Source organism: Phoxinus phoxinus (genome assembly GCF_949152265.1).
Source record: "Phoxinus phoxinus genome assembly, chromosome: 24".
NCBI classification, from domain to species: domain Eukaryota; kingdom Metazoa; phylum Chordata; class Actinopteri; order Cypriniformes; family Leuciscidae; genus Phoxinus; species Phoxinus phoxinus.
The window spans coordinates 629388-656887 of record NC_136899.1 but is presented as its reverse complement, the minus strand read 5'-3'; the positions used below and the strand labels follow the sequence as shown (position 1 = coordinate 656887).

At 39.8% G+C, this 27500-nt stretch overlaps 1 protein-coding gene across 1 annotated transcript in view; it reads right to left on the bottom strand.

Moving 5' to 3' along the window:
* lama1 (laminin, alpha 1) overlaps positions 1–21150 on the bottom strand; it is a 62953-nt gene extending 41803 nt beyond the window's left edge. The window contains exons 1-16 of the mRNA XM_079601912.1: positions 20967–21150; positions 15291–15461; positions 13740–13852; positions 7694–7936; positions 6592–6771; positions 6300–6389; positions 5866–5983; positions 5546–5724; positions 4365–4470; positions 4103–4260; positions 3137–3277; positions 2456–2617; positions 1759–1860; positions 457–671; positions 145–256; positions 1–31 (exon numbers count right to left, since the gene is read on the bottom strand). The exon at positions 1–31 is cut by the window's left edge and continues 80 nt beyond it. Coding sequence (XP_079458038.1) covers positions 1–31; positions 145–256; positions 457–671; positions 1759–1860; positions 2456–2617; positions 3137–3277; positions 4103–4260; positions 4365–4470; positions 5546–5724; positions 5866–5983; positions 6300–6389; positions 6592–6771; positions 7694–7936; positions 13740–13852; positions 15291–15461; positions 20967–21045 — 2200 coding nt within the window. The 5' untranslated portion in view covers positions 21046–21150. The remainder of the gene's footprint in view (positions 32–144; positions 257–456; positions 672–1758; positions 1861–2455; positions 2618–3136; positions 3278–4102; positions 4261–4364; positions 4471–5545; positions 5725–5865; positions 5984–6299; positions 6390–6591; positions 6772–7693; positions 7937–13739; positions 13853–15290; positions 15462–20966) is intronic.
* Between the last annotated feature and the right edge of the window lie 6350 nt (positions 21151–27500).

The following is a 27500-nucleotide window of genomic DNA, read 5'->3' as shown; positions in this document are numbered from 1 at the left end:
CACCGACCCGATAAAACCCGGGAATACAGTACTGGAGACACACACACACACACACACACACACACACACACACACACACTGCTGGGTGAGAGACTGGTTGATATGTGCATGTTCAGCTCCTGTGTTAGCGCATGTGTTCCTCACCTCGCAGGACGAGCCGGAATATCCCCACGGACACTCGCACTGCTCCACATCCAGCGGGAGTTTAGCCGGACCGGAGTGTGTGTCTGCAACACCTAAAGACACGCCGCTCAACCTGCCGACCACACACGTTCACAATAATGAATAAACGATTCAATAAAACAAGAAGCTAAATATTAGACAGGCCGATTCATGACATATTTTATATTTACATATATATAATTATTAATATATATTATATTTAGAATTATATTTATACATATATATATAAAATAAATGTATTTGTTGTTTATTTCAGCTCGGTTGTGTTCTGACCGTAGCGTTCCCTCAGCGCTGGCCTCCAGCTGAGCCCGGACCCGTAGCGTAGCGAGGTCCGCTAGCAGCGTCATCAGCTCGTCTCTCTGAACACTCCTGCCACTGTGAGCGTCGGTGAACGAGTGCGGGAGGATCCGCGTCGAGACGAGCTGCTCGGTGTGAGCGTTCAGAAGCAGACGAGAGGACGGCGTCTGTCTCAGCGTACGCCCGTTACCCTGAAACAAAGCCAAATCCTGACTGACGAGAGGAGCTGGGGAGGGAGGGGGGCAATCCTAATCCTACCGTAACCCTATAGTAAGTGCATGTAGTGGCTTAATATTACTCAGTAGTTAAATGTATAATTACACTGTAACAATGACACTTCAAATAACAAAAATTCAAATAAAATGTAACCAAACAAAGTTTTAAAGCTTTACAGATTGTTGTAAGACGTCAACATGGTAAATCATGCAGAGTGAGGTGGACAGTAACAAAGTACATTTACTTAAGTACACTTTTGGAGTATCTGTACTTTACTTGAGTATTATTTTTTCTGGAAACTTTAACTTTAACTTCTCTACATTTGAAAGACAAATATCGTACTTTTTACTCCACTACATTTCTGTCGAGGTCCCTGAGTAGAGGGTAGTAACGTCAGGGATGATTTTTGGTTGTAAATGAACGTCTGCTTGACGCCAGAACTCGACTGATGTTGGTTTCTGACGTCAACCGATTTTCAACCACAATACAACGTCTGTGCAACGCTGGAGATTAACGTCAATCTGACATTGGATTCTGACATCAACATGATTTTAATGTTCAGCGTTGGGTTTGGTCTAAATGCGAATTTTGTCATAGTTTTGGAGCGCACTAGCTTATAGATAACAAGGCTAACATATTCATACTAAAAGCCAAACAACTGGGAACAGCGATTTGTGTGTCCGAAACCACTGTGGACGTTATTGAGTGACTTATTCAATCCCACGACTGGAACTGTGAAATAAATGTGATGTTGATATGAGGGTCGGCAGGCAGAGATTCAGAGGCATACGGTACTGTAAATCGGCTATTACATGCAACAATAATAAAACAATGCATTGACATTTACTTTTATACTTAAGTACTTTTAAAAATTAGTACTTCTGTACTTTTACTTAAGTAAAAATCGGTCTTTACAACTTTTACTTGTAACGGAGTAATATTTGACCAGTCGCATCTGTACTTTCACTCAAGTACGGGAGTTGTGTGCTTTGTCCACCTCTGGCAGCAATAAACAGTTATATAGCTGATCGGGTCACATGTGCAGAATAATGATCATCTTACCTCAATAATTACACTGAAATCTGAGCTCAGCGTTTTGTCCACGTTCTCCTCAGATGTGTCGTACGCAACGCTGTAGTTCAAGAAACCTCCATACGACGTCAACTACACAGAGAAATGAGGACGATGCACCACTTAAACCTGTCAGAATACTGCGTAATATGCTTCACCGATGATTGTAGGTCATCAGCTGATGGTTTAGTTTTAAGCTTTATTTCTACAGCGCTTTATACAGTACTGACTGTTTCAAAGCAGCTTCACAGTAATAAACAGGAAAATAACAGTGTTTATGATCATCAATATAAAAACATACTCAATTTCAGCTGTACAGAATATTGCCATTTGTACTATCATCTGATAATATTAGTTAATTCGATAATATTACTAATATTGAAAAAAGTTTTAAGTATGTCATCTTGGTGATCAAAGATGAGTTTTAAAAGATACAATTATTGACTAAAGGGGGACTTTAAAATTAGTTAAAAAAAGGTGCTAATATCCATCAGTTTTGATTTCATGTTAAATGGAGATCAGAGCTGATGGCAATGAATGTTAAAATTAGATATTTTAATTTCATGAATCCCCTGGGGACAGACGCTTACCCGTGTGTAAGCTAATTAGCTGTAAATGTGTTCATGAGTGTGAGTGTAATGACAGGCCAGCGAGAAACACACACACACACAGAGAGAGAGAGAGTCACCTTGTTGTTGAGGAACGGCTCCGGCGCGGCCCACGACCACAGCGACGGCGCTCTTGCGGACACCGAGCCGTTCGACACGATCAGGTTCTCGTCTGAGATCTGAGATGTGAAGATGCTGGAGCTCTGAGGAGATCGCAGGAGAACCGCGTCTCTGTGAACCACCTGAGAATCAACAACACACAAGCTCCGTTTCAAACCAGTCAAGTCTTTAGTTCTATAGCGCTTATAACAATACAGACTGTTTACAGCAGCTCTCGAATAAAGTTATTGTCCAGCTAAAGTTGATTGATTCACTTCCGTTGTAAAGATCATTAGTTATTAACTTAGGGGGCGCTAACACGACACAGAAAACAGAAAACTTCATTTGCACGACAACAGTGTTTGCTGCTCGACACAGTCACAGCGTTACTACATATATTGTGAAATAGGTTTTATTTTTGTATTTTCTGTTTTCATTTTAGTTAATGTTTTAGTAGTTTGGTAGTGCGGTTTTGTCATTTAAAAAAAATATATATATACTTTTTTTTTTTTTTACATGTCTTTTCACACCTGTTTCTTGTTTAGTTTGTTTCCCCCTGTGTTTAAGCCCTCAGTTTAGTTCTAAGTCTTTACTTTAGTCAAGCTGTTACGATGATATAGTTTTGTTGTTTTTGGTGTGATGTTGGCAGGAGTTAAACACACCGAGCTGGTGAACCAGGTCGAGCTCTCGCACACGTCTGACACTCCGAAACAGAAACACTCGGTGCAGCCCTCGGGATTATTGGCCTGCAGGTTATAGAAACCCTGCTTACACAGATCACAGTTCGAGCCCATCACGTTATCCTGCAGAGAGAGAGAGAGGGAGAGAGAGATAGAGAGATTTTTGTATCATATTTGATTCATCAGGTGTTTATGGCTCATATAATCTGATATAGTGAGAATATGGAAAGAAAAAAACTGCTTAAACTGAGAAAAAATATGCAGTTTGGTGCAGATGCTGATATTTATATGAAATTCTGATGCTTATAATGTAAATCAATGAGATATTTACAACAGCATAGCAGATACATAAATAAAATACACATAAATATAAAAATCTGCCAATAATGTATTAGTGGAATGATATTTAAATGTTTAGTTTTATGATTAAAGCTCAGTAGTTTTAAAACACATGATAATATAATGCAATATAATGATGATTGAGAGATGAACAAATAAACCTTCCTCAAAAGCCTGATGATCATATTTGATACTCATGATTCTTCAAAAACATTATGTATAATAATCATGTAAACCTCAGTCGTTCAGTCCAGCTGAAATATTACAAACAATATCAAAGTTATTCTCGCGTTTACTTGATTAAATCAGAGCAGATCTGACACAGAAAGACACAAGCTAAGGAGGACTATACTAAAGCTATATATATATATATACTGAAGATATACTGAAGACTTCTACTGGATAAAAGAGTGTAAGCTCTCGATCAGACACAGAAGAACTGGAGGAGATTGTGTTCGACAGCATTAAAGCTTTAAATGGTTTAAAACATCTTCATCCATCATTTCTAAGTCTTCAGTGTTTATTTCCCTGTTGATGATCTTGGTAAAGCGAGAATGAAGTGTGTGTGTGTGTGTGTGTGTGTGTGTGTGTGTGTGTGTGTAGCGGTACCTTGCACACACACTCCCTGCAGGGGTCGCTGTTGTGGCTTCCGTCCAGGTTACACTCGCAGCGAGTGCATTGTGGGAAATCTCTGAAGCCGAACGCACAGCGGTCACACTTCTCGCCCGCAAAACCCTCCTTACACACACACTGACCTGCGGACAGACCTACACACACACACACACACACACACACACACCAGCAGCTCAGACCACGCCTGAAACACGGCACTCAGAGATACTCCACAGGGAGCAGAAGCAGGGGTCGTCACCTGTGTTGGGGTCCGCGTGATCGTCGTCTCTGATGCACACGGGACTCGCTGAACCTCTCGCGTCACACTCACACTCGACACACGGGTCATCGGCGTACGGAGACACCTGTAACACACACCTCACAGGTTTAACATTCAGTCTTTATTGTGCAGAAGATTCATCATGTTTGGAAACTCTTCTGGAGACACAGTTAACAGGGAACATTCTCAGAACTTTAGCAAACATTCTTCCAGAACGCTCATTTAAAGTTATCTGGTTTTTAATAATGTCCTCAAAATATAAGTTATGCAGTTATGACACAAATTTTAGATACTATTGAAAATTCACAAATTTCTTTTCCAATTTTGAAACCACAGCTAAAACTGCAAACCTAGCTAATAGGCTATAACTGTAAATATACTCTTCACTGTATAAGTTAAAGATAGATTCATACTTATTAAAGTTACAAAAGTTATTAGTAAAGAGCAGTGAGTATTTTTTTTACTTTTTACACTGACTCACTCACTCACTCCCTGAATCACTCCATCACAGAATCACTCACTCACTGAATCACTAATCACATCACACACACACACACACACACTCACACTCACTCACTGACTCACTCACTCATTCATTGACTCACACACTGAATCACTCATTCACTGAATCACTCACTCACAAATCACTCACTCACTCACTGAATCACTCATTCACTGAATCACTCACTCACTGAATCACTTTCTCACTCACTGAACCGCTTACTCACTGAATCACTCACTCACTGAATCACTCACTGAATCACTCACTCACTGAATCAATCACTCACTATATCACTCACTAAATCACTCACTCACTCACTCACTCACTGAATCACTCATTCGCTGAATCACTCACTCACTGAATCACTCACTCACTCACTCACTTACTCACTGAATCACTCACTCACTCACTCACTTACTCACTGAATCACTCACTCACTGAATCACTTACTCACTCACTCACTCACTCACTCACTCACTCACTGAATCACTCATTCGCTGAATCACTCACTCACTGAATCACTCACTCACTCACTCACTGAATCACTTACTCACTCACTCACTCACTTACTCACTGAATCACTCACTCACTGAATCACTCACTGAATCACTTACTCACTCACTCACTGAATCACTCATTCACTGAATCACTCACTCACCTGGTTAGGTCTGTAGTATCCGTCCGCACAGGTTTGGCAGTTCACTCCCGCTGTGTTCTGGGAGCAGTTCACACACACTCCTCCGCCCACGAACCGGTCCTGTGTGTTCAAGCTCAGCCTCAGATCCGCCACCGTCTGGTTGTAGAAACAGTCGTCGGCCTTGTTGTGACAATTACACTCTGATCAACGAGAGAGGAAACACACAGATCAGGAGGGTCGTGATCGCTTATAAACGAAGCTTTGTCTAGTTTTGTGTTTGAGTGAATCTCACAAAATACTGTGTGTCCATGTCATACGTGTGACGTTATTTATTGTCTTACTCTCGCATGTGTTTCCTTTAGAAAGCGTTCCTGGTTGCCACGGCTCCTGGTGGTATCCAGGGCAACACTCATTACAGCTCTCACCACAAGTGTTGTGCTCACACACACACTTCAGTTTCTGTGGAAACACGAGAGAGAAGAGAGTGAGACACGCATAACAAACAGCGGAGGGGCAGAGAAAGGAGATGTGTCCCAGTGTGTCGCCACTGTAAACACTGAGGACACACACACACACACACACACACACACACACACACACACACACACACACACACACACACACACACACACACTTGAGAAATGAGACCCTATTGTAAAGTGTTTTTATGACTACATATGCAATTACAGTGACTTAAGAGAGGCGGAGCCAAAGTTCACACTATGATTTGATTGACAGCTTCCGTCTCAGGGGGATGGTGTTTGTTGTCAGTTACCTTGGTAACGGCGTCCCACGGGCAGCTCTGGGCGTGGCCATAGCAGATGCACATCCCGCCCACTGAGATGTCCTTGATGGAGTAATAATACTGAAAAGCAGACCGAGACCAGGACACAGTTAGACCGTTACTGCAGTAACACAAAACTGTTATAACGAGTTATCACTATAACTGCGATCCGCTACACCCCTGCACGGTACGCCTTGACATATCCTGAAGTACCATGGTATATGAATATGGTGATCATATCAAGGCACCATCTCAGCACAACATTAATAAAAGTGCTTCATACCCGGCGTGTGACGATGGGGTCGACGTCGCGGGGGTCGTGGTAGCTGAGGGTCATGAGGTCGGCGTTGAGCGTTCGGATCCTCTGCAGTCTCAGGCGTATGAACCGGGCCGAGGTGAAGTCCAGCAGTTCTGGAGTCAGATCATCAGCGCTGGGACGCCCGTTAATCAGAGACGTGTGGATCTGTGGAGAGACCAGACACACTCGTCAGGGGAAGGCTTTATTGTGCTCTTTTAGTCGGTGTAAAACACACACACACACACACACACACACACACACACACACACACACACACACACACACACACACACACACACACACACACAGACAGACAGACACACACACACACATGCTGAAATCTGTCATGTTCAATATTATTAACTCGTCTCTATCTTTAGGACATGTTCCAAAAACGTTCAAGCTGGCAGTTATAAAACCTCTTATTAAGAAACCACAATTAGATCCAAATAACCTAGCAAACTACAGACCCATTTCAAATCTTCCATTTATGTCTAAAATACTAGAAAAAGTTGTGTCCGCTCAACTGTGCTCTTTCTTGCAAGAAAACGATATCTATGAAAAGTTTCAGTCAGGATTCAGGCCACATCATAGCACAGAAACTGCGCTCGTTAAAATTACAAATGATTTACTTTTAGCTTCTGACCAAGGCTGTATCTCAATACTAGTTTTACTCGATCTTAGTGCTGCGTTTGACACTATAGATCATAAAATACTCTTAGATCGACTTCAAAATTACACTGGTGTTCAGGGACAGGCATTAAGCTGGTTTAGATCGTACCTATCAGACCGTTACCATTTTGTCCATTTAAATGGGGAAAAATCAAAGATAACGTCAGTAAATTATGGAGTGCCGCAGGGATCTGTATTAGGCCCCCTGCTATTCTCAATTTATATGCTGCCACTTGGTAATATTATAAGAAAACATGGAATTAGTTTCCACTGTTATGCTGATGACACTCAATTATATATTTCATCACGACCAGATGATAACACTAAATTATCTAAAATGACAGAGTGTGTTAAAGATATAAAATATTGGATGACGTGTCATTTTCTTCTTATTATTATTATTATTATTACACACCTCTCCGTGCTCCAGCGGCACCAGTCGGGAGTAGTAAGATGTGCAGATGACCTCGTCGTCCCTCTTGTACGTGGGCGGGCCGAGGCGGGGCGTGACGTTGTAGCGGGTCAGGCACTCGGTGTCGCTGATGGCGTAATATTGCCACGGCTGGAAGTCCAGCCCGTCCAGAGAGCGCTCCAGAACCCAGTTCCCGGGTCGCGGGGAGTTCGCCGCCTTGATGATGATGTAGGCGACCTGGAAGACCTGCGGGGCGAAGAGCGCACACTGGGTCACATGGACAGCAGGGCTACTATAGTGACATTACTTATTATGCCTCTTTTCACCAGATGTATAAATCTACAGTGTCCCCAGAATGTGTGTGTGTGTGTGTGTGTGTGTGTGTGTGTGTGTGTGTGTGTGTGTGTGTGTGAAATTTCAGCTCAAAATACCAGATCATTTATTATAGCTTGGCAAATTTGCCCCATTTTGGGTGTTGAGCAAAAACTCGTAAAACTCATAAAGTAAACAGCTGAAGGACAGCGGTGACTTCCTCTTCCTGTCGTGAGAGAGATCACACCGAACCTTTACTCTACTCTCCTCTAATGACCCTCCGTCTCAGCAATCACTCTGTCTGTCCCGCTCAGACACAACAAGTTCTGGCAGGAGAAACTCTCTGCGTGTGTGTGTGTGTGTGTGTGTGTGTGTGTGTGTGTGTGTGTGTGTGTGTGTGTGTGTGTGTGTGTGTGTGTGTGTGTGAGTGTGTGTGTGAGTGTGCGTGCGTGTGTGTGTGTGTGTGTGTGTGCGTGTGTGTGTGTGTGTGTGTCTCAGATGTGCTGCTCTATCCCAGTTCTCACTCAATCTCTCTAGACAAGCACTGGGTTGAGTGTGTTTCTGTGAGCTTCACACACTCACACACACACACCTGAACACAGGGGCTTAATGTACTGACGCTATTCTTCTGTGATGATCAACATCATGATCTGATGATGTAGGTTTAGTTTAAGAAGATACAATACACAGCATAAACCATTACGCCTGATGAGAATCCCTGCAAACCACATATACAAGTGTGAGAGTGTGTGTGTGTGTGTGTCTGAGTGAGTGTGTGTGTGTGTCTGAGTGAGTGTGTGTGTGTGTGTGTGTGTGTCTGAGTGAGTGTGTTTGTGTCTGAGTGTGTGTGTGTGTGTCTGAGTGAGTGTGTGTGTGTGTGTGTGTGTGTGTGTCTGAGTGAGTGTGTGTGTGTGTGTGTGTGTGTGTGTGTCTGAGTGAGTGTGTGTGTGTGTCTGAGTGTGTGTGTGTGTCTGAGTGAGTGTGTGTGTGTGTGTGTGTGTGTGTGTCTGAGTGAGTGTGTTTGTCAAGTCAAGTCAAGTCAAGAATATTTGTATAGCGCTTTTCACAATACAGATTGTATCAAAGCAGCTTCACAGTATTAATTAAAAGAATAATAAAACGTCCATGTTTGGTAATGCTAATCAATAGTAATATTGATTGATTCATTAAATTGAATATCCCCAGGGAATATGCAGTGTCCCCATAGGGACACTGCATGTTTGTGTCTGAGTGTGTGTGTGTGTGTCTGAGTGAGTGTGTGTGTGTGTGTGTGTGTGTGTGTGTGTCTGAGTGAGTGTGTGTGTGTGTCTGTCTGAGTGAGTGTTTGTGTGAGAGTGTGTGTACGCGAGTGTGTGTTTTTGTGAGTATTCGTGAGTGTGTGTGAGTCTGTGTGTGTGTGTGTGTGTGTGTGTGTGTGTTTGTGTGTGTGTGTGTGTGTACGCGAGTGTGTGTTTTTGAGTATTCGTGAGTATGTGTGTGTGTGTGTGCGCGAGTGTTTGTGAGAGTTTGTGTGTGTGTGTGTGTGTGTGTGTTCACACACACACACACACACACACACACACACACGCGCGTCTGCGTCTCGTCTGCATGTAATGACAGCGCTCGAGCGTCTCTGATCTGCGTTCATGAGATGTCCGGAATCCCCGGAGTAAAGCGCGCGTGTGTGTGTGTGTTTACTGGATGCTTAGCAATAGCAATGTAAAGACGCAGACACACACACACACACACGCGTCTGCGTCTCGTCTGCATGTAATGACAGCGCTCGAGCGTCTCTGATCTGCGTTCAGGAGATGTCCGGAATCCCCGGAGTAAACCGCGAGTGAAGACGCAGAGAGATCACGGATTACAGGGCGACTCCACGTTCTTCTGCTGTGATGATGATAACCACAGGCTAAGGACTGCAGAATTATGGGATGGTTGCTACGGAAAACAGCAACTGCTCGAAGAAATATGATTTGAACTTAAAAAGGTTCACAATAAATGTGCCTTGAGTGAGCGAGGTGTGTTTCTGTGAGGAATGTTTCTAACTCGTTGAGCAGAGGAAGGTCGAGCGCTGTCACTGAACTCCACATTAGACTAAATAACCATTGATTCCTGAAGATGTGAAACACTGAGTCGTCTGGACACACTCAAGGGCGTTTGGATAAACTGCAGCAACATGTAGATAACAAACACATTACTGTGCACTTTTTGCTTTCAGTGTTATTTTTATCAACAATTTGGATCAAGTTTTATCAAACTATCTTTTTTGATTTTGTGTAAATGTGTATGTCTGTAATTTAACATTACCAATGATTTGGCAAAGTAAAGACTTTCCCATGTTAATAAAGCTACTGGAATCATGAACTTATCAGTAAAATTCCACCAGAACTGGATAAATAACAGCAGATTCACACACACTGAAGACGCATAACCAGCAGATTCACACACACACTGAAGACGCATATGCTGTCTCATCCAGCGAACACAATCTATCCAAACAAACACAAGCCGTTTGGCCCCCCAGACAGTGACACTATCAGGCTGTAAGCACACACACACACACACACACACACACGTAAACAGTGTAACTCTACGACACTCGATCAAACAGGTGTTGGCGTTTGCTTTGTGTTGCGTGTCAAAGAAACGTAAACATCTCTGAACTCTGACCTTTGCAAAACCATTCCTTACAAATATAAACTTCGGCCAGTTTGAGCAGCGCGACGTCAACTTCTGTCTCAACCAATGATGTGAGTTTAGGGCGGGGCTATTTGTTTAACTGACCAATGACGTGAGATTAGGGCGGGGCTATCTGTAACTGACCAATGACGTGAGATTAGGGCGGGGCTATCTGTAACTGACCAATGACGTGAGATTAGGGCGGAGCTATCTGTAACTGACCAATGACGTGAGATTAGGGCGGGGCTATCTGTAACTGACCAATGACGTGAGATTAGGGCGGGGCTATCTGTAACTGACCAATGACGTGAGATTAGGGCGGGGCTATCTGTAACTGACCAATGACGTGAGATTAGGGCGGGGCTATCTGTAACTGACCAATGACGTGAGATTAGGGCGGGGCTATCTGTAACTGACCAATGACGTGAGATTAGGGCGGGGCTATCTGTAACTGACCAATGACGTGAGATTAGGGCGGGGCTATCTGTAACTGACCAATGACGTGAGATTAGGGCTAAAGAATAGAGTTTAGGATAAAGAATAATCAGGAAACCTGTTTGAAAACAGTAATTTCTGCTTTTCCACAGAAGCCAGAAATAGGTTTTTGAGGAAAACATTCCAGGATTTTCTCCATATAGTGACTTTAATGTCGTCCAATGGGTCGAAGGTCCAGATTGGTTTGTCTAGATAAGACTCACATCTGGACCTTCGACCCGCTGGAGCATTGAAGAAGTCACTGTATGGAGAAAATCCTGGAGTGTGTTCATCAAAAACCTTCATTTCTTTTCCACTGAAGAAAGAAAGACGTGAACATCTTGCATGACGTGCGGGAGAGTAAACTATCAGGACATTTCAATTCTGAAGTGAACTAATGCTGTAAACTCCTTTTTTGACAAAATTCTTTCTTTCCATGTAATGAATGACCACCAAATGGCGGCTGTAAAGCTTGAAAGCTCACCTGGGCCCACCCGTCCCCTCAGGTGTGTGTGTGTGTGTGTGTGTGTGTGTGTGTGTGTGTGTGTGTGTGTGCGCGCGCGCGCGTGTGTGTGTGTGTGTGTGTCGCGCCCATCCCCCGTGGCCTCACTAAACGCAGACAAAGGCCTGACTCATCCTCACTGCAGACGAACACACACACACACACACACACACACACACACACACTCGTCTGCTCCCACTGAACCACATCGCAGGATTCTTTAGTGTTTTCCAGCCGGGGAAACGTGTGCTGATTCAGATTTCTGTGGGTCCTGATGAGTTTCTGGCATTGCATTTTTTCAGCACAAATTCCTAAATATTCTTAAACCAAGACACATTTACTGGAGAAGCAAAATGAAAAAAAAAAAAAAAAAAAAGTGAATTTATGCTTAAAATAAGAGCAAATATCTCCCAATGGGGTCATAAAAGGGAAAACAAGTTTATTTTTCTCACTTCATTTCGATAGTTTTTCAGTGATCAAGTCTTCTCCAGGAAATGTTGCCATATTTAAGAATCTTTAGATATTTGTGCTAGCCTGGGAAAACCCAGACCACTCTCAGTTGTAACTGAGTTAGGGTCTGGCAAAGCTCCATAGACAATTCATTTCCACAGGGGCGTCACCAACGGACGTTGGATAGGTCTAAAACCAATCAGAGCGATGAATGACATGACGTATGCAGAGCGACGGAGAAACATCTCGAGACTCTCAGCAATTCTCCTGTTTGTGTTAACGAAAATGACAATTTTAAATCGCTTGAAACAGACGCGATAGCTGATTCGAAGGAGTGATGTTGTGATGTTCCACAGCGGCATCCATCTTTGTAATCTACAAAATCTGCGTTACCGTCTCTGCTCTGTCGTCATCGTGTAAAGCCCGCCCCAACGTTTCTGATTGGTGCCGCGATTTCGACGGATTGGAAATGGGTTTCAATGGACTCTTTGCCAGACCCACTTGCAGAGCAAATCTAAATTTGCCGGAAGTGGTCTGGGTTTTCCCAGGCTATATTTGTGCTGGAAAACACGACAGAAACCCTGAGGAAGAAATGCTGTGTTGTTGCTTCTGTTCTTAAAATATGACAGAAATTCACAGAATATAGAATGAAGCTGTGACACTTTTACAATACGGTACCAATCAGATCAACGTGTGACCGTCAACCAGTGAGTGAGTGAGTGAGTGGAGGCGGGGCTCATTTGCATATTCACAGAACCCCGCATACTAAATGAGGCAAGGGTGTCGAGTTACATTCAAGATATTTTAAGGAAAATATGTTTAAATATGTAATTTTTATGATCAGAGATGAGTTTTAAGGGATTAAATGATTGACTACAGGGACTTTAACAAGAGCAGCACATGTTAGAGTGTTTATTAATCTTTGTTAACTTTAGTCAATGAAAATACAACTGTTTATGTTAGTCCAGATCCATTAAATAATGTCAACAGATACAACCTCTGATTATAATAATGTATTAGTAAATGCGGAAATGAACAATAACTAACGTTAATAAATGCTTTAAGTATTTGCATTGTTAGTTCATGTTACCAATAATAAAACAAGAAATTTTTATTATCATTGTCATGATTAATCCAGCAGTTTGGGGTTTTTGAGTTCCAACTCCTGGCAGATTTTAATAGCTGTGATTTGCACATGAACACAAGAGTGACCATCATCACATTCATAACTGGTATTGTGTGTGTCAGATCCCGGTAACTGGGTTGTGTGGAATAGTTGTGAGTATTATCAGCGCTGGAATGCTGCGGATTGTTTCTAGTTTTGAGATTAGTGTCTCTTGATCTCTCTAGACAAACACTCTTGTGTTCGACGGCCCCTGAGGGCCTGACACACACACACACACACACACACACAAGTTAACGACGGGACGTGATGGCTGATCTACTCTGAGAGGAGGAGGGTTTACTGGGAAACAACACTTAACAAATGCTAAACCACAACTGCTGCTGAAACACAGCGATCTCAGGATGTAGAGTTGTGTCTCGAATGATGCAACTGTACACTATATTCTCCACAGTAGTGTGTACCTTCTGTGAGGTTACTTGTCTCACACACACACTGAGCACCTGCGCAGGTTAGCGCACTCCTACCTGCCGTAAGTCCAGTGTGATCGTGACCCAGTGGAACTGCCGCCCGTTCTTGATGCTCGGGCTTTGCCACCACTGGTTCGTGCCGTCGATGGCGCTCGTAATGGGATGTTGCTCTGTTTGAACACAAATAAACATGATCTACGGTTAACAGGAACAACCACCATGAGTGTGCAAGACTCCACAGACATGATGGACAGACACTGATGCACCATGAGTCAACTAGTCCCAGCACACTACAGGGATAGTGCACCATAAAATGAAAATTAGCCCAAGATGCACTTTTATGATGGATAGATGCACTTTTATGACGAATAGATGCACTTTTATGACGGATAGATGCACTTTTATGACGGATAGATGCACTTTTATGATGGACAGATGCACTTTTATGATGGATAGATGCACTTTTATGATGGACAGATGCACTTTTATGATGGATAGATGCACTTTTATGACGGATAGATGCACTTTTATGATGTAAAGATGCACTTTTATGATGATAGATGCACTTTTATGACGGACAGATGCACTTTTATGATGGATAGATGCACTTTTATGATAGACAGATGCACTTTTATGACGGATAGATGCACTTTTATGATGGACAGATGCACTTTTATGATGGATAGATGCACTTTTATGACGGATAGATGCACTTTTATGATGTAAAGATGCACTTTTATGATGGATAGATGCACTTTTATGATGGTCAGATGCACTTTTATGATGGATAGATGCACTTTTATGACGGATAGATGCACTTTTATGATGATAGATGCACTTTTATGATGGATAGATGCACTTTTATGATGGACAGATGCACTTTTATGATGGATAGATAAACTTTTATGATGGACAGATGCACTTTTATCATGAATAGATGCACTTTTATGATGATAGATGCACTTTTATGATGGACAGATGCACTTTTATGATGGATAGATGCACTTTTATGACGGATAGATGCACTTTTATGATGGATAGATGCACTTTTATGATGGATAGATGCACTTTTATGACGGATAGATGCACTTTTATGACGGATAGATGCACTTTTATGATGGATAGATGCACTTTTATGATGATAGATGCACTTTTATGATGGATAGATGCACTTTTATGACGGATAGATGCACTTTTATGATGGATAGATGCACTTTTATGATGATAGATGCACTTTTATGACGGATAGATGCACTTTTATGATGGACAGATGCACTTTTATGATGGAGAGATGCACTTTTATCATGGATAGATGCACTTTTATGATGGAGAGATGCCATTATAAAGCTTGGAAGAGCCAGGATATTTGTAATATAACTCTGATTGTGTTCGTTTGAGAGAATAATGTCATATACACCTAGGATGAGGGAGAGTAAATCATGGGCTAATTTTCATTTTTGGGTGAACTATCCCTTTAATAAAGATTAATAAACACTGTAACAAATGTATTACTCATTGTTACTTACTGTTAGTTAATGCATGAACTAAAGGGACTTTTATTGTAAGTGTTACTGATTAATCTAGTTTAAGCCCTTGGGATTCTGTTACCTTTGGGATTCTGGCTGTTTGCGTCACAGAGCCGACACTGAGGGTTACGGATTCGTCTTCCGGGAACGTGTTCCACTAGTTTACAGTACATCTCGGGAAGCGGTTCGCCACAGGTCGCGTTGGTGGAGATTTCGGCATTGCTGGCGAGGTTCAGGATAGCGGGAAACAGACCTGGAATGACAGAAGGAGAAAGTTTAAAGCGGACCTATTATGCACTCAAAGTCTTGCTGTAGTTCAGGCTCGACTAGAACATGTTCTCCTGCTTGAATGTTGATTATTCTCCTCATATTCTCCATTGTTGCGGCTCCTCTCTTCCCAGTCTGTCAGTAACGCTCTGTTTACTTCCTGTCTGAAGCCCCTCCTTCTGAAAAGCACACTGTGCTCTGATTGGTCAGCTGGAGCAGTGTGCTGTGATTGGTCGAGCGCTTCGAGTGTGTTTGAGAAATGCCCCGCCCCTTACCATACCCACCAGTTTAACACACTACTGACTAACTCAACCAGGCCCCGCCCCTTTATTCTGCGTATGAATTATTATAATGAGGAATATTGTGGCGTGTTCGTTCCCGGAAGAAACTCGAGACTACAGTGGAGGCGTTTCAGGAGTTCAGGAACACTGACACTGATATAGAGAAGAAGAAAGTTAGAGATGGGAAAAAACATCATAGAGCCGTTTAATAACTCGCCGATTGCTCAGAACTGCTCAACCTTCTCTTTCTCTCTTTGAAGAACGATCCATCATCCGCCCACGTGTCTGTGTGCCGCCATTCATGACACAAATAACTACGTTCTGGACACTAGACTAAAGCAGTCATCAATTCTCATGAGGAGATAGCCATCATCCTCTGCTGACCGATCATTGCTGACAGCAGAGTTCACTGAGAGGGAACCGTGAAGATCAAGAAGAAGATCAAGGAGAAGAAGATGAAGAAGAAGAAGAAGATCAAGAAGAAGAATGGTAAATGGACTGCATTTATATAGCGCTTTCACAGACCCAATGGCCTCCAAAGCGCTTTACAATATTGCCTCACATTCACCCATTCACACACTCATTCATACACCGACGGCGGTGTCAGCCATGCAAGGCGATCCAGCTCGTCGGAGATGAAGAAGAAGATGAAGAAGAAGAAGAAGAAGAAGAAAATGAAGAGGTCAAAGTCTTCATCGTACATGCATCTGATTATTTGACTATTCTAGTGCTGGGAAACGATTAATCGCACCCAAAAAAAAAAGTTTGTTTATAATATATATGTGTGTGTACTGTGTTTAATTATTTTGTATATATAAAATACACATACATGCATGTATATATATTTAAGAAAAATGTGTTATTTATATATATATAATATTTAATAATATATATAATATATAATATATATTATAATAATATTTCTTAAATATATACATGCATACAAAAATAATTAAGCACAGTACACACACATAAATTATGTAAACACAAACCTTTTTTTTCATTGTCATTGCCCAGCATTACTTAATACTGAACATTTGTGTTTTTATCATGTATAATCACTGGTTTATACAAGCAACAAGCCCTTCCAGGCTGTGTTTTACACTGGTTTTACCATAGTCAAAGGGTTTTACCAGGGTTTTACCATAGTTAAAGCCAGTTTTACCAGGGTTTTACCATAGTCAAAGGGTTTTACACTGGTTTTACCATAGTTAAAGGGTTTTACCAGGGTTTTACCATAGTTAAAGCCGGTTTTACCAGGGTTTTACCATAGTCAAAAGGGTTTTACACAGGTTTTACCATAGTCAAAGGGTTTTACACTGGTTTTACCATAGTTAGAGGGTTTTACCATTGTTAAAGTCGGTTTTACCAGGGTTTTACCATAGTCAAAGGGTTTTACACTGGTTTTACCATAGTTAGAGGGTTTTACCATAGTTAAAGTCGGTTTTACCAGGGTTTTACCATAGTCAAAGGGTTTTACACTGGTTTTACCATAGTCAAAGGGTTTCACCATAGTTAAAGCCGGTTTTACCAGGGTTTTACCATAGTCAAAGGGTTTTACACTGTTTTTACCATAGTTAAAGGGTTTTACCAGGGTTTTACCATAGTTAAAGCCGGTTTTACCATAGTCAAAGGGTTTTACACTGGTTTTACCATAGTTAAAGGGTTTTACCAGGGTTTTACCATAGTTAAAGCCGGTTTTTACCAGGGTTTTACCATAGTCAAAGGGTTTTACACTGGTTTTACCATAGTTAAAGGGTTTTACCAGGGTTATACCATATTTAAAGGGTTTTACCAGGGTTATACCATAGTTAAAGGGTTTTACCAGGGTTATACCATATTTAAAGGGTTTTACCAGGGTTATACCATAGTTAAAGGGTTTTACCAGGGTTATACCATAGTTAAAGGGTTTTACCAGGGTTATACCATATTTAAAGGGTTTTACCAGGGTTATACCATAGTTAAAGGGTTTTAGGGCCTATAGTGGTGCTAATTTCTGTGCATCACCAAACGATCTCAATGACACTGAATATCAGCTTGTGTGTGTTGAGTCACCGGCAGACGGTGTGTGTCTCGGGGGAGTCGTGGCTCTGAATGGACCCCAGTGGTGCTGAACACACACACACACACACACACACACTTCAAACGCTCGGCAGATAAAGAGGCGCTGATGACTGAAGTCATTACGGCACATCTGGCCCGTGTTTGCATGTGACACACACACTGAGAACCAAAACACATCTGTCTGCTGCTAACTCCTCAATATCTACTTTACACAACTAAACTAAGAAGTAAAGTAGATGTTTATAAGACAGATGGTTACGAAATAAAGAGAATATAAACTCATATATTCACCCAGAGCACATTACACACACTTCTTAGTATTTTTGTCTTGTTTCCAGTCCAAATATGTAAAAAATCCTAAATCAAGATGCATTTACTAGATGAGTAAAATGGTCTAAGATATTATGTTTTGTTTTATGGGGGGGGGGGTATGTATTTACTTTATACACTTCAAAATTAAGTGAGTTTTTGGTTAAAACAAGTAAAATTATCAGCTAACGCGGTAAGAAAAATAAACATTCTTTCAACATTGGCAGATAATTTAGCTTGTTTTAATCAAAAACTTTAGATTTTCATCCCCATAAAACAACACATAATATCTTAATTTAAGATTTTTTACATATTTGGACTGGAAACAAGACAAAAATACTGAGTAAGAAGAGCCGTGTTTGCTTGAACGCTCCACACAGGCTCAGATTTCTCCCTGAGCTTCAGGAATGACTTGAGCTGAAGACGAAGACAAGATGATTGCTCTCCTGTTCTCCGAGCATCTCTGTGTGAGAACAGAGTTTAGACAACATCACGACTGATGCTTCCGACCCAAAGCACAACCTTCAGTCGGGTCTGGGACACTAGATGAGATCTGGGAGTGTGTGAGAGGAAGAAGGAGCGGATCTGAAGTGTCATGCATTGGTGATGAGATCAGCGTCTGCGAATCAAAGCGTCTGTGTGAAGCGGCTCCGGGACACTACAGAAGATCTGCTGGATTTGCATGTGAACGGACTCTGTGATCAGATGTAAGAGGAGCTGATAAGATCCTCAGTGTGATTCAGTCAATTCAGCGTGAAAGGCCACGGATTAGAAATCTCACAGGTACAGGCCGACCCAAGCGGAGAAACACACACACATGATCTTACACAATACCTTTCTTTATTCTGGAAACAAATTATACATGTTTGAATTACAAATACAAGTTTGGTTTGGTTCAGACCGTAAGTTTTGATTTAATATATTTTCCCCAAAGGCTAAAAAATTCATACAAAGTAAAAATATTTTTTATTATTAAGAACATGTACTAAATATATTTTCTTTAGACATAACGCCACCTTGGAATTATAAGGTTCTATCTGTATTCTGACTGGTTTTGAGATATTTAGCTTTAAAGTTTTTGAATTCCATTCGACTGTGTAGAAAAAACCTTTTTATTTTCTAAATAAAAAGTTCCAAAATGTACACAACTTAAAAAACAACAAGAAGTGGTCACAGAATAAGAATATGTGAATAACTAAATTTTTACAAAAATGTCAGATAGAACCTTATAATTCCAAGGGGACGATAATACAAAATGTAACTTTATATACCGGTAGGTCAATATAATTACTTTTTTTTTTTTTTTTTACTTTTTACACCATAAACAAAAGCTAAACTAGCTTATAAAATGAAAGTAGAACTTAGAATAAAATATTTACTTAATATAAATTAAGGCAACATCAAAAGACCTTCATTTCTAGTGTCTTTAAAAAAATATATCTTCTGTTAAGATGTTGCAAATCAAGGTTATTATAGTTAACTAAAACTAAAAACTACTTAAATAAACAATTACTAAGTTTTTTTTTTTTTTAATAGTTGCAAATGCAAGTTTAACTTGATGCACTGAAATACATAAAGCTAAAATAAAAAGACATATATAACTTCTTCGGCTGCTCTGGAACTAGAAGTGTATAAAAGTTTAAATAACACAAATGGCCTCATGTTATTCAGTCCCACTGAGAGGCTTTCATGACCAGCTAACTAACGCCGCTCACTAGACCTCAAACCTGCAGGATTAGCCGTTAGTGGAGCAGTGCAGAAGTCTCATGTGACCCACACACTCACACAGAGAACACACACACAGATCAGACGAGCTTTCAGGAGCGAGGTGTAAGCAGACACTCTTAGGCCACAGCTAACGCTACACCAGTGTCGTCCAGACCTCCCCGTGAGGCGAGAAACCTCGTTAATGTGGAACTAGCAATGCAAACATCCACAGCAAAAGTTCACACCGGCATCAGGAACGGCCACTCGCTGTGTGTTCTTTAACTACACCATATGACGGATTCACCAGCTGAGCTACTAATGTGGCAGAACTCAGTGCTTACACTTCACTTTAAGGTTTCATTGTTACAATGTAATTATATATTTAAGTACTGAGTAATATTAATTCACTATATGTACTTACAATAGGGTTAGGGTTTGGTTGAGGGTTAGTTGCATGTAATTATGCATAATTTACTGTTATTATTATGGTAATTACATGTAACATATGTAACAAAGACACTGTAAAATAAAGTGTTACCCTTTATTTTAAGGTTTCATTGTTACAGTGTAAGTGTATATTTAGGTACTGAGTAATATTAATGAACTACATGTACTTACTACAGGGTTAGGGTGGGATTAGGGTTTGGTTGAGGGTTATTTGCATGTAATTATGCATAATTTGCTACTATGGTAAGTACATGTAACATCTGTAACAAAGACACTGTTGTAACTATTAACACTTAAGCCCATTTAATTGTTTAATTCATCACCCACACGTTCACATATCTATACAATAAGTAAAACACACTTACAGTCACGTCCCTTATAACTTTCACTACCACTAACCAAACAATACTGTAGTTTTACCGTGCTTTTATGGACATGTACCATGTTTTGCACATCTATTCTGGATATTCCTCGGTATTACCATCATTTGACCAGCACTGAACATATTTTAAATAGTAAATACTAAATCTGAACACATGGGAAGAGAGTAAATGCATTCAATCCGCAGAATAACGAGTTATGTTCTATGCTCAAATCTATTTTTTTTTTTCAATAATATTATTTACACAGTTTTATCTGCACTAGAAACTCCGTCGATGAATGTAAAGTGTTGTTGAGCTCACCTCTCTGCTGAGCCTGGACGCAAACCACTGATGCGAACACCACAGCCATCGGCCACAGCATCTTCATATTCATAATCATCTTCTCTACAATAACTCAACTGATAAACTACCGAACCGAACTCAAATCATCAGAGTTTTGTTTAGATGTCCATCGGTTCTGCTCCTCTCTCTCTTTCTCTCTCATTCAAACTTTAGTCTCTCTTCTCTTTCATTCAGTCCCGCTACATTGTATTCCACTGGAATGTACCATTAGTTTAGAAGGGGGGAGGGGGGGGCAGGAATGTACCACGTGTTCATGCGAGGGGTCATTTTGGTTTAACCTATTTTCGCCTATTGTTGAGGAAAGTTTCGCTATGAGACTAACTATTTTTATCTGCTGGACGAAAAAAAGGAGACATAATCCCACAGATATATTATAGTAAACAACTCACCACAACATTAAAAGCCGCGGCGCGAAATATATCCAGGCCACGCTAGCAACTCCATAGCAACGCACTAAAAGTCACTGCTTGCTTTCAGCTATTAATGTATTTTAATCATTAACGCCACAGTATAAATACTATATAAAGTAGGTAGTATTATTATTCTGTTGATTTTTTTTAATACACACTTTTATTTCGACTAATTTCTGCAGATCGTTTCGTAACATTTGCGACTGCAACCCGCAAAAAAATAACAAGAAAAGTCTGAGGGAAAGTGCCGAGTCAGTGGGAGAGATTCGATTCGCGACTGAATCACTGAGTCGAATCTTCATTTCGCGAATCACAAGTCAGAATCTATGACCAGGTGCAATGAATCTCCACTGCGAGATGTAAGAAGCTGTTCTTGTAAGTTCCATTCCGTGTTTATTGATTTTAAACAAATTAATGATTTTAATAATGTAATGCATTTTGGCTTAAGAATTATTAACGGTGTGCGAAGTTTTGTAAATGCGAACCTTTCCGTCTTTCCCAGAGTCGTTTGTAATGAATACAAACAAGTCAACTACCGTAATATGTGGTTAGCATTAAACAGTATTAATGAAGTAAAAAAATAAATAAAAAAAATCTGAAGAAAACGACAGGGGAAGACGTTACTATGCAGTTGCTAATTTGCTAATGTGTTCCCGCCAGTTTTGCTTTTTTCTTGCTAGGGTGTTCTGGGTGGTTTCTAGGGAGTTGCTGTTTTCTGTGATTCAGCGCGTTGCTATCCTGTTGGTAGGGTGTTGCTAGGTTGTGACATGCAGGCAAAAGGTTGTGAGAAATCAGCCCACCCCATTTAATATCAGTTTCTTTAATACCTTTATATTTATATATTCCTCATGAGCTATTTGAGTAAATTTCCATAATCAAAACTGTTTTCTCAAGAATGACGATTGGATACTTTATACAACGAGTTTTATTGGTGATTGCAATTCAATCATATTATATTATCACCTTTATTATTGGTTTAATTCTCTAACTATCTTACAGCTTGAACATTTCCCCTCATGAAAATCCAAATATAGTTTCTATATCTTTCCTGTATTTCATAAAGTAGAGCAAACAGCAAGGTTATGGGTTCGAGTCCCAGCGATGCATGAACTGATAACATCTAAACCTGGAGTGCAATGTAAGTCACTTTAGATAAAAGCATCTGCCTAATTCATTAATGTAAATGCTAATGTATATTTGTGTTTGTTACATCTTGTGGTTTATCGCTTCTAAGGTCTTTGAGGAAAGTCAAATATGAATATTCACTCATAACTGTGTGTTTTGCTGCCATCTTCTGGTGTGTTGAGATCTGACCTCGCATGAACTCTCTGTGTGTGTGTGTGTGTGTGTGTGTGTGTGTGTGTGTGTCTGTGTGTGTGTGTCTGTGTCTGTGTGTGTGTGTGTGTGTGTGTGTCTCTGTGTGTGTGTGTGTGTGTGTGTGTGTGTGTGTGTGTGTGTGTGTGTGTGTGTCTGTGTGTGTGTGTGTGTGTGTGTGTGTGTGTGTGTGTGTGTGTGTGTGTGTGTGTGAGAGTGTTTGTCTTTGTTGGTGCTGCGAAAGAACAACCTTTTAAAGTCACTACACAAAATAAAGTTATGATTATGACTCATTACTGCTGAGTTAGAGGAGCGGGAGAGCTCCAGTCCAACGAGGAGCCTAGTGTTTTTATTTCCTTTTCTAGCTCTCAACAATGGACGTTTGTTTGTATCTCGCAATTAGGACTTTATAACACGCAATTCTGACTTTATATCAATCAATCTCTGACATATTTTTTCAGAATTGTAAGATATAAACTCGCAATTGCGTGTTATAAAGTCCAATTCGAAGGAAAACATTTTTATATCAATACATTCTGACTTTATAACTCACAATTGTGACTTTATATATCAATATATTCTGACTTTATAACTCACAATTGTGACTTTATATCAATACATTCTGACTTTATAACACAATTGCGACTATATATATCAATATATTCTGACTTTATAACACACAATTGTGACTTTATATCAATATATTCTGACTTTATAACACAATTGCGACTTTATATCAATACATTCTGACTTTATAACTCACAATTGTGACTTTATATCAATACATTCTGACTTTATAACACACAATTGTGACTTTATATCAATAAATTCTGACTTTATAACACAATTGTGACTTTATATCAATAAATTCTGACTTTATAACACACAATTGTGACTTTATATCAATAAATTCTGACTTTATAACACAATTGTGACTTTATATCAATACATTCTGACTTTATAACTCACAATTGTGACTTTATATCAATACATTCTGACTTTATAACACACAATTGTGACTTTATATCAATAAATTCTGACTTTATAACACACAATTGCGACTTTATATCAATACATTCTGACTTTATAACACACAATTGCGACTTTATATCAATACATTCTGACTTTATAACACACAATTGTGACTTTATATCAATAAATTCTGACTTTATAACACAATTGCGACTATATATATCAATACATTCTGACTTTATAACACACAATTGTGACTTTATATCAATAAATTCTGACTTTATAACACAATTGTGACTTTATATCAATACATTCTGACTTTATATATATTGATATAAACTCACAATTGTGACTTTATATCAATACATTCTGACTTTATAACACAATTGCGACTATATATATCAATACATTCTGACTTTATAACACAATTGTGACTTTATATCAATACATTCTGACTTTATAACACAATTGTGACTTTATATCAATACATTCTGACTTTATAACACAATTGCGACTATATATATCAATATATTCTGACTTTATAATATACAATTGTGACTTTATATCAATAAATTCTGACTTTATAACACAATTGCGACTTTATATCAATACATTCTGACTTTATAACACAATTGTGACTTTATATCAATAAATTCTGACTTTATAACACAATTGCGACTATATATATCAATACATTCTGACTTTATAACACAATTGTGACTTTATATCAATAAATTCTGACTTTATAACACAATTGTGACTTTATATCAATACATTCTGACTTTATAACTCACAATTGTGACTTTATATCAATACATTCTGACTTTATAACACAATTGCGACTATATATATCAATACATTCTGACTTTATAACACACAATTGTGACTTTATATCAATACATTCTGACTTTATAACACAATTGCGACTATATATATCAATAAATTCTGACTTTATAACTCACAATTGTGACTTTATATCAATAAATTCTGACTTTATAACACAATTGCAACTTTATATCAATAAATTCTGACTTTATAACTCACAATTGTGACTATATCAATAAATTCTGACTTTATAACACAATTGCAACTTTATATCAATAAATTCGGACTTTATAACTCACAATTTTGAGATAAAAGTCGCAGTTACCTTTTTTATGTTTTATTCTGTGACAGAAACAAGCTGTTATAACCAACAGTCAGGCTACACACATTAATCTGCAGCTGTACACTGATGATGTGTGGTCAGTGTGGGAGTTTGTCCAGCAGGGGGCAGTGAAGTCTGACACACTCACTGAGGTGCTCTTTGTGTTCAGCAACGCTGAGAGAAGTGTGTGACTGCTCCACTAACAGAGGCCGTTTCTCAATATGCGTTCTTGTCTGTACTTGTGTTCTTGTGGACTTGTGAAACGTCATCAGTCGCTGCCCAAGTACTGTCCCAATTCAAAAGTTCACATCTAGCCAAGTCCAGTTCAAAACCCCGGATGTGTTCTTGATCCGCCCCTTTTACCGAGGATGCATGTAGAGGTGACTTGTGCAGACTTGAGACAGACAGGTATCCCAGAATGCATCTCGTCCCACCAGCAAGCGTCAATGGCAGAGGAGAAAACCCGCGTAATATCAAACTACTACTGTTATCGTGTCACGAAATGTAATTCTAAGAGTGTTTCAGTCGAGAATGTAGTTGTTTAAAGCTCAAATCTGAGGTTTATTTATAAAGATAGCGCCTATTTAAAAAATGTATCTGACGTTTTCGGAGTTGTGAGATCCAGGTGATCACCGGGCGCTCAGCGCTCAATAACCCCGACTGGACCAGCTTTTCCTCGGCTAGTGCTTCTGATGTTTGCCGCTGGCTCTGGTGTCTCTAGTCTAGTGGTTAAACGTGAGATATTATTCGTCTTGTGTATATCTAACGGGCGATCTTTGGTCTCATTAATCTATAATTTGTTCCATGGCAAATCGTTTTGGCTGAGGGCAAAGTGATGTTTCATAATTTTATATATTTAGGCTATTTTAAGCTGACTTATGTTTGACTGAATTGTTTGCTTTATTTATTTTTATTTACTTATACTTTTATACTGGATATCAGATCATTAAAACGGACATTTAACAAAAAGAGTCAGGGTTGTGTAATTTTATTTTAGGCTATATATTTTAAAATATATATAATATTTTTTATATTTATTTTATTATACATTCTCTTCACTGTACATGTATAATAAAATAAAATGACACAACCCCGTCTGTTTTTTAAATGTCAGTTTTAATGTTCAATAATGTTTAATATTTTTAAAATGAAAGCAAAAAGAAGCAGGGTTGCGTTTTATTTCGTGTTGTTATGCAGTGAAGATAATCAATGTAGGCCTACACGTTGCCTGAACCACATTTGTGTGGCCATTTAATGTGTTTAAGATTTTTTTTTAAATGAAAAGAGGCAGAGTGTTGTTTTATACCATATTTCGTTTTATTGTTGCCTAAAATATACATAAAGAGATAACCGGAGTAGCCAGAGCGTGCTGAGTGACGCGATCAAGAACGCCGCTGTCTCATTTGCAGAATAACCGGACTTGCGTCCTCTCGTCCTCGCGAGTTCGTTCTCCTAAGTCGAACTTGGCAAGTCTGAACTACCAAGGACGCAAGTCCGAAGTTGCGTACTTGGTATTGAGAAACGGCCAGAGTGTTTTCACGGCCAGTCGTTTACGTTCGGAAGTAAAGAGTCTGATGATGACCGTCCCGCTCTGGCCTGTGTGCCCTGTCCACTACGGTCTGCTAGAGGAGAACATACAGCTGTACAGATATAATGCTTTGTGTTAGCAAGCATCATTACAGCAGATCTGCTCAGATGAGGCCGGATGATGTCCTCTCAGAGTCAAGTTGAGCACTGGCTCCTGACCAGGTGATTAGATGAAGACTGGACTGTCCTGCCCCGTCATCATCATCATCTTCCTCATCATCATCATCATCCTCCTCATCATCATCATCATCTTCGTCATCATCATCTTCCTCATCATCATCATCCTCCTCATCATCATCTTCGTCATCATCATCATCCTCCTCATCATCATCTTCCTCATCATCATCATCCTCCTCATCTTCATCATCATCTTCGTCATCATCATCTTCCTCATCATCATCCTCCTCATCATCATCCTCCTCATCATCATCATCTTCGTCATCATCTTCATCATCATCTTCATCATCATCTTCATGATCATCTTCATGATCATCATCATCATCCTCCTCATCATCATCATCTTCGTCATCATCATCATCTTCATCATCATCTTCATCATCATCTTCATGATCATCTTCATGATCATCATCATCATCATCCTCCTCATCATCTTCAACATCATCTTCATCTTCATCATCATCTTCATCATCATCTTCATCATCATCTTCATGATCATCTTCATGATCATCATCATCATCATCATCATCATCCTCCTCATCATCCTCCTCCTCATCATCATCATCTTCGTCATCATCATCATCTTCATCATCATCTTCATGATCATCTTCATGATCATCATCATCATCATCCTCCTCATCATCATCATCTTCGTCATCATCATCATCTTCATCATCATCTTCATCATCATCTTCATGATCATCTTCATGATCATCTTCATCATCATCTTATTCATCATCTTCATGATCATCATCATCCTCCTCATCATCATCCTCCTCATCATCATCATCATCATCCTCCTCATCATCATCCTCCTCATCATCATCATCATCCTCCTCATCATCCTCATCCTCATCATCATCATCCTCCTCATCATCATCATCT